The sequence below is a fragment of the Triticum dicoccoides genome, chromosome 4A (assembly GCF_002162155.2).
Source record: "Triticum dicoccoides isolate Atlit2015 ecotype Zavitan chromosome 4A, WEW_v2.0, whole genome shotgun sequence".
Classification (NCBI taxonomy): domain Eukaryota; kingdom Viridiplantae; phylum Streptophyta; class Magnoliopsida; order Poales; family Poaceae; genus Triticum; species Triticum dicoccoides.
This window is the reverse complement of record NC_041386.1, coordinates 585,001,878-585,010,662: the sequence shown is the minus strand read 5'-3', so window position 1 is coordinate 585,010,662 and position 8,785 is coordinate 585,001,878. Positions and strand designations below refer to the sequence as shown.

General features: G+C 39.2%; 1 protein-coding gene across 1 annotated transcript; it reads left to right on the top strand.

Moving 5' to 3' along the window:
• The first annotated feature begins 2,523 nt into the window (after nucleotides 1-2,523).
• LOC119289217 lies at nucleotides 2,524-8,216 on the top strand. Its single transcript, XM_037568591.1, has 7 exons — nucleotides 2,524-2,595; nucleotides 2,983-3,492; nucleotides 3,861-4,226; nucleotides 6,248-6,339; nucleotides 6,433-6,476; nucleotides 6,558-6,619; nucleotides 7,926-8,216. The coding sequence occupies exons 1-7, from the start codon at nucleotides 2,524-2,526 to the stop codon at nucleotides 8,214-8,216; spliced, it is 1,437 nt and encodes a 478-aa protein (XP_037424488.1).
• The last annotated feature ends 569 nt before the right edge of the window (nucleotides 8,217-8,785 follow it).

Sequence of the window (8,785 nt, the reverse complement as noted above, 5' to 3'; positions counted from 1 at the left end):
GCCCTGCAGACGGGCTGGCAAAGAGAGTCTACTCTTTGCGGCCAAGCCATGAGACTAGAGCTCAGTTGCTCATTGTTGTCCTTTATCTCACGAGGTTTAGTTTAGGCTTCTGGGTTTTAGGGCCATCGGGTCTTTGATCTCTTCTCCTCTTGACTTGGTCTGTGCATGGTGGTCCTCTGTTTTGACATAGAAAGTAAATTGTGGCAGTTTCTATTGCGGGCATGAGGAAAATCTGGCCTGAAAGGAGCTCTAGAGTCTTTGATAGCATTACCTCCTCTGCTTCTAGAGTTGCCGATTTGGACATTGAGGAGATGAAGGGCCTGTTCGGAAACACTCCGGCTCCCAACTCCGTGGAGCTGAAGTGGCGGAGCGGAGCGGAGCGCAGTTCATTTTGGTGGAGCTGCCATTCTGCCGCTTCGCATTCCAGCGCCGAGCGGAGCGGAGTAGCTGGAGTGGTCCGTTGCCGAACAGGCACGAAATTGTGGGAAATGCCTAGACTCAAGGCAGGTAGGGGAGGAGCAGTTTTTGGTGGTCGGTATTCGAGTTCATTCAATTCCTATTCTTGTAAATCATGCTGCTTTCAAATATTAATGAAAATGAAGGGCATTTTAGGTTGCCCGTTCATAATTTTTTTTAACAAGGTGTACTATTTTGAAGTCGCCAAACCAACGAGTCAATCGTATGTATACATAATTAGAGCAATTCCAACATGGTCCTCAGCACAGTAAAGTAATATAAGACTTTTCCAACTACAAACTTTTTAGTTTTCCATACATATCTTAGATAACACCTACCATGCAAGGTACTTTAGAATTTAAATATGATTTTCTTCCAAATTGTAGGCATTGTTTTAATATACTAGTTGTTCGAATTTAAATCATATCCATTAAATACCCTAATAATCATTTACTGCCTAAAAATTAACAAATGAATTGCGAGAAATGCATAATTTCGTAATGTTGGAAGTTAAATTTAGAAAAAGGTTTGGAGCCTTCGGTATCGATGTAGAAAAAATTGGACCTTAACCATAGCTCAAACCCTAAAATCTAAAATGTTATACCATTGGGCAGCATACGTGCTTGTCTTTTTTTTGCAAGAAGTATATGTGGCGCTTGTCACTGGTAAAGACTTATCATGATGAGTAGCCTAAAATCAGGCCGGCTGGTGGGCTAAACGTGCCAGTGGGCTGACCCGTTTCCTTGTTGTGCCGTGCCTGGGCCAGGAGTGCGGCACGAGTGACGGCCCGTGTATTAGGCGTACCTGGGCCGTGGCGCGCCGGCCTGTCTGGCCAGGTTTCTCATTTCAATGGGCCTTTCTGATCGCACGTGGCCTTCTCCCTGTCTCTAAAAAAAAGCTCTTCCATTCCCAGCCGTCAGATACAGTGTGCCGACGCGTGGCGAGTGGCCGACGTACGCGTCGTCGCCTCCTTCCACATGCGCGGCGAGCCGCCAACGAGGTACCGCTCTTCCCGCCGCACAGCTCTTGCTTCTCGTTTGATGTCTGATCTGTTATGTATGTGTTTCTATGTGTGTGCCGAATCTTGCCCTAGAGTACTGATGAAATTGTTAGTCGGACCTTCTCTGATGCGTTTACTGTTGACTAAAGCTGATTCTAAAGCCCTAGATGAATTTTTATCACTGTCGCGTCCTTCTTGATTGATCTAGTTTCCAATCTGAGTATAAACTTTCTCCGACGGTCTCTACTCTAAACATTGGACTGAAAACTTAATCTGTGAGAATGTACTCTGCGAGTTGTATACAAGAACACTGATTCATCACATATTTTTATATGAAGTAAATATGACACTCAAAATGCGACTACTGTTTTTTGTTTACTTGCAAGTGAAGATGTCTCGTTGTGCTTCAGGTGGCATCAAGCAAGGGCAATTCAGTTATTCATGGGAGTCATTAACCAGTGATGACTATCGTTTATACTTGTTGAACTGAAACATCAAATTTAGCTTTTGGTTTCTGGATTCCCATAATGTCTATTCACCAGAGTTTCTAGCACCCGGCCCAACTTGCATTTCAGAAACTTGTGTGTCCCTTCATTTCGCATTTAGCATTGTTGCATTTCAGGATTCACAGAGTTAATACATCGTTTTCTATTTGCTGCATATGTTCATGTTTCAGTGATCCACGACCCATTTTAGATAGGACTCATTTTATCTCAGGGTCATCCTGGATTTATTTCAGTGGCCCCCGTATAGTAATCTTGTTTGGAACATAATTCGAGATTAAACTTCCTTGTTTCAGGAAAACAAAAAAAAGGATGGAATTGAAATTTGATGCACCGCGGAAAAGCGAGTTACTTGCCCTGAGCAAATATAACGTTAATGGTAAGGATAAAGCAATTATAGTAAGAAATGATTATCCGAAGCCCCTTGTCCCTTGTTTTGAAATCACTAAGGATTTTGATTTGGAAAAGGTTGAGGAGGTATGATAACTATCCATCTGTGTGATATTCCTCTCACCTTATTTTTTCTTTTCCAGTGCTAACTCCTGACATTCTTTCTTTCAGCTTATGCTAGAAAGGGATATTAAGATCGCCAAGTCCATGGCAAATGACATAATCATCCCAAACCCTGCTCCCAAGGTTTGTGTTACCTTCATTTACATAATTTGATTGATGACTCATTCCATTACATTAGTTATTTTGTTTAACCCTGTAATATTATAGGGTACTTAAGTCTACTGAAACAATATGTTTGTTGTTGTCATATATATGAACCTTGGATAGGAACATGTGGATTCGCATGCCTGAACCATGCTAGCTTTAGATCCCCTTACTTTTCCTTCTCTCCTTGTTGGTGCCTCATGTTTGGTTTTATCTTCAGTGTACACCAACTTGCTTGCGTTACACGGTTTTGTTGTTTCAATTGTTGTCAGCACCTCCATAGACCAAAAGACAGTTTATTTTGTGGCGTTTTTAGTTGGATAACTGACGCCTTTCACCTTTTTCAATTGTGACGGACTCATCTAGTTGGTGGGTGATGCCTTCTTGGACATATATTCCAAATTGGAGCACATCCTTGTAAAGGATAGTGTCCGGTGCTTCCTCCGATTTTTCGAGAACTGTGAAGGCCAGGGCATGTCATCTTATCTTACCATCACCACACAAACCTTAACCTTCATTGTCAGTTTCAATGCCCTGCGATGTGCAAAAGTCGTATTGGAGGGCATGGCACCTGAGCTCTATGGGATGCACGCCAATCCCAACTGCATAAACAAATATGGATACTTCGTGCTCCATGAAGCTGCTGAAAGGTTCTCTGTTGACATGATCAAGCTGCTTTTACGCCATGGTGCATCAGCCAATGTGCGCACAGTTGGCAATGATGTCATTGAGAATCTACTCCCGCTCCATGTCGCAGTTGAGAATACTTGTCTGCATAAGTATCTAGAGGACAATCTGGAGTACAATCTTTCTCGCAGCCAGAATCATCTGGATTATGTCTACAAGCTTATTCATCTACTGTGTCTACCTGAAATGGTCTGTTTCACTTCCCTCCCAATACGAATCACTACTTTTGCAGCATGACGTAAAGAGTAACTATGGTCATACCATAGACCCCTGATAGGTTATAATGAAATTAGTGATACAAAGTACCGGGCACTCTTTCATCTCAACTTGTCAAAGAAAGTAAAGTTTTCATTTGTTAATCCTTTTTCTCTTACTTCATGTGCAGTGTATGTTCTTATAGTAAAAGATAAATTTTCATCAATAAAATATACAAAAACTGTTGCTAGTAATTACTTTGATAGGAGGAAAAACAGTGATATATAGAATGATTATTCAACATTACTTGCTTCATATGAATGCTAAATGGACTTAGGTTTTTGTTCCTTGTTGTTTTACAGAAGATCTTCTTGGACACAACTAGACTGCTTGCAGAGAAAACAAATAATGTACTTCAAGAGCTCTGCAATTACATTGAGGATGAAAAAATCATCCAGTCTGCTGTTCTACTACTGGCTGCTCAAGAGCAGATCCGTGGGGGCAGTTCTTCCAAGATAAATGGCAGTAGTAAGAAAAATGGGTTTGACCTTGTCAGTAACTGTATAATGAGGCTTTCATTTTCCTTGAGATGGGAGAAAGGTTCACATGGAATGGCACCGGAGCTTCTGGAGGAAAGGAAGGCACTTACTGATTGCGCATGGCTGCTTGTTGATGTAATTTCCTATGCCGGTGAAAATCTGTCTGCATACATTCAAGCACATTCTGAGGTAAGCATTTTTGTATATTGCGGCTGCAGTGACTCAGATGCCTTTTACTTAATAGTTGTATTTTTACTATTGTCAGTTATGTTGTTTAAAAAAATACATGCCCTAGTCTTTCTTTTCGTGGAAGCACATTCTGATACTATGTGTGAGAATGCTTTAGTTTGTGAATATTTTTTCAAGAAGCGTATTTCTTTTCTCTTGCTCGATGCTATATATCAATTTAACATTTTCTCTAATATTTTTATCACTAAATTATGTTCTTGTTAATTGAAAAAAATCTCAAACCCAAGATGCTACTTAGATTCAGAAAGTTTCCATCCACTTCACATCGGTTTGTTGCTTGAATAGCTGAGTCTTGCTCTAATGTTTAGCCTGTCATATAATGCAATGAGATTCAAACCCCTCTTATTTATAAACACTCGGGAAAAGTGATGGCAGAGATAATGAAACAAGAGAAAACAACTGATAGGAGTAAAGCCATTGTCATAGTTATTTTTATGAAATGTTCTATGTCAAAAGTATTAGTAACAAACCAGCCTGTTATTAGTTATCCATATACTCATCCACATCAAATCCCCTGTTTGGCTACTTCTTTCCTTTAATCTTCACCATAAAACAGACAAAAAAACTGTAAGAACACCTTTTGTGCTTTATCTTCTAAGACAGTGCTTCATATTATTATATTGCAAAGGAGATTGCTATACGAGTTCATGATAGATACAATTATTGATGATTTCTGCATTGAATTCACACACTACAACTGGAAGGAGCATGTTAGTTCCTTTTCCAGTACCATATGCATTTTTGTCATGGAAATGCGAATCTTACAATGAATACTTAATGCATGCATAAATAGTGAAAACATTGGTGACAGAAACACTCGTTTTCCATATTAATATTATCTGACATGAGCATAGTATATTTTCTTGGCTTCACTTATGTCTATTTTCTGGTTTTGTCACTGCCTTGTACTGTATCATTTTAGCAGCCATATCAACATCAAGTGTTTGGTTAATGTTGTTGCATGGTGCATGGATACAGAACATGTGCTTGTGTTATTTCTCTTTGCTTATTTTCTGGATGCATGTCAGATGAATTGGCAGAAATGAGCATTTTCATATTCTTATGGTGGCAGTTGTGTGGCATGATTCCCAGCTCCAAAAATTCTAGGTGTTGGAGCTGGGGTATATTAAGGTCGTTGACATGAGCCTTCTTTATTCATGTTAGACTGAAAATTTATGCTTAAGGTACTTTATTTAGCCTACAAACTCCAGGTCCTCCAAAAAACAGGGAGTTGGAGCTCATTACAGTAACTTGTCTGTGGCCCCGGAGGACAGTTCAATGTAGTTCAACAAACAATTCCATATTCTTATGGTGTATGCAATTTATGACTAACCTCTTTAAGTTTGTCTGAACTTCATTTGGATCATATAGCCTGAAGAAATTGACACCTTTCTCTTTGGGAAACCAAAACAAAACAATTAAAGTGATTTGAAATAGTTGGAATTTGAATAACTGTGATGTGTAGTTAAATATACCGAAGGGCGATGCAGTTCTTGACTCTTACATTTGAAGCGCCTAGATCATAACATGTACTCCCTCCGTCCCAAAATTCTTGTCTTAGATTAGCCTAGATATGGATGTATCTAATACTAAAACGTGACTTGATACATCCATATTTAGACAAATCTAAGACAAGAATTTTGGGACGAGGGAGTAGTTAAATACACAGAACTTGTGGAAGCAAACAGATTATGCTTTAAGCTAAATAATATACATTAATCTAGATGAATCTGAATATGTATATTATGTATGCAGTTCATAAAACCTAGTGAATTGAATGCGATCTCTTTCTGCACACTTATTGCCATCCAACTCATATTGCACAATTGCAGTTTTCTCCTCCAAACTATTCTTTCCATCATCTCGCTGCTTACAATTGGTTATATAGTCGCTACATTGTATATATAGTAGATCTATGTTAGCGATGTATTGCCTTACACAGCAGCTTGTATGTCATGTAGGTGCCCAATGTGGAGGTCTTTCAACACGTTTCATCTATCCTCAAGGAGTATGGATTTTGCCCCACTGGAGATCCCATGGACGCTGTAAACCTGTACTACTCTGTGTATTGCTTCACACAATAATTTACTATGTGAATAAATGGTTATTTTGCTGATTATTTTATTTTGTCTTCCACTTCTTGAAGCCAGCCTTATGACTGCAGAAAGTCAAATGGAGAGTCATGCAAAGGTGTGTCGAGCTCAAGTGATTATTTTTACATTTAACAAACTGAGTCTTAATCTCTCCCCTTCTTTTTAAAATGTATAATAGGGCTTACAGATGCAAACATGGCAGTTATGGAATCGGCCAATCTGGATGCTGCAGAGGAGAAGGTAAAGATAATCAAAACTGGGGTTGATCTTGTTTTGGATAGACTGATGGTGTTCAGCAACGAATGATACCGTGGCAGCAAAAAGAAACAAAGCTATAAGAATATCCCTTTCCTCGTTCTTTTTATTTTACTTTACATCAACTTCTTTAAGAATATGTAAAGAAGTAAAAATTTCCTAAATCGACAAATCCCATGAACGCTGTCAGATACATAATAGAATCTTCATTAGCCGTGTTTTCTTGATTTCTGACTGTACTCATCTTTCCCTAATCTTGAGCTCAGGTCACAACTGTTGGAATTGACAGTCTCTCCCTTACGGCACGGAAGCACACCAAACAAACACAGGTAACCCATTATACCTTAATACTGATTTTGGTTTAGCAGTACCAAGCAGCTTTGCCTACACAAATGGGTTATTAACTAGAGCACAAAGTGATGGTTTTGGTGCTGCAAAGCTGGGCAGCTTTGTAGTAGCGAATTCAGCCATATTCATAGAGTACAAGCATTCGTGTTCTAATGTACTTTGGCTACTGAACCTGGACAGGTTTAAGTTGCTTCTATTGCCTTATTAAATGAGCTACAAAACATCTAAATTCTGGCCTAGAATACCTAGTGTGTTTTCACACACATGTATAGAAACTAGGAGTACATGTGTAGAACTAAATTCCAGCTTTGAGTTGGCTCCAAATACACATCACCTATTGCAATGGCACGGCATTCCAACTATTCATCTCTGCATCCTAATGTGTTTCCCATTAGTTTTGTTTACCAAAGAATAGGGGGTAAATGCAATAAAAAGTAGTCTTAATTAGCTTAATAAAATAGCTGAAATGTGTAGGTTCCAAGTAACATCAACATTGGGACTTCACCAAGGGGGCTTGCACGCACATTATTGTTATTTCCAGATCTGTTGCATCTGAAATTTATTTGGTGCCTGTGAGAAAAGATTCTGATAGAAGAAGATGCAGTGTAATATGATTGTTGGAGGCAGTAACAAAGCATGCTTCAGTTGCGAGTTTGTGCCATGCATTGTGCTGGTTCAACAGCTTGTTATGTTGCTTAAGCATGCTACTTAATTACTACACTGCAGTAACATCATTCATATCTAATGAAACACCAATGTTGTGTATTGGTCAACATAATACTCCCTCCGTAAACTAATATAAGAGCGTTTAGATCACTAAAATAGTGATCTAAACACTCTTATATTAGTTTACAGAGGGAGTACTCAAGCGAGAGGTGCTGGCTGGAAGTATGTATGTTTCTATTTATTTTTTATGATGTACCTATAATGAACTATGTGACAGGCTGTGAGAAAGAAAGCAGGCGGAGGATGGGATCCCACATATACAAAGAGAAGTTTCTTCCCATACTGGAGATCAGTGTTACAAGATCGGGTTCCTTTGAAGGTGTATCCAGCCTATGCAAGCTCAGGTCTATCACTGAGTAACTCAATAGTCAATGGATCTACTCAAACTCCAAATCATAAACTTGGTCCAGTCCGGAGAATCTCGCCACTTACAAGCAATAATCAACCGAGAAGGTGCTTTATAATGGCTGCTAGTGGTGTAATCAGGCTCTTGAAAGTGCTAAAGTAGAGTAGAAAGGTATGTCAGGAGTTTTGTCTCCCTCTCCCAAGTTTTCTGAACATGCCCCACATAAACACATGGGAAGAAAGAATTTTCATGATGCACCTTTAACTAGTAAGATTATTCGTTGCTAGTCCATTAAGGATTTGGTTATTTGGTCGATAGGGTTAGGTATTCTATTATTGTGTCTTTTTCCCCGCTGTTGTAAGTTTCTAGTCTCCAGGTTCTTCTACTTCATGGGCTACACCAAGCTTGGGTATGTTTGCTTTCTTAGCAATGAGCAACCCTACTGTTATTTATTTCCCCCAAGCGGTCCATGTGTAGATAATTATTTAGATGATAGTGACATCTAAATCCTTGTGGAGAAGCAATATATGTCCACATGATTTCTTGTACAGTACGTATGTTTTTGTTTTCTTAGGGAATTATCAACCCTGTGAAATATACAACACATTTGATCCTATGGATATGATGGTATTGATCAACCAAACACCCAACACTTGTTAATGCAGTGGGTAGTTTGTTAGTGCTTAACGTGGTGCTGCTCCCTTTACTAAACCATGTTAAAGCTGCACTCG

Coding starts and splice junctions, on each gene's coding strand:
- LOC119289217 (XM_037568591.1), top strand. CDS start 2,524: ATGCTAGAAAGGGATATTAAGATCGCCAAGTCCATGGCAAATGACATA. Junction 2,596..2,982: donor TCCCAAACCCTGCTCCCAAG/GTTTGTGTTACC, acceptor GGACTCATCTAG/TTGGTGGGTGATGCCTTCTT. Junction 6,340..6,432: donor CCCATGGACGCTGTAAACCT/GTACTACTCTGT, acceptor CACTTCTTGAAG/CCAGCCTTATGACTGCAGAA.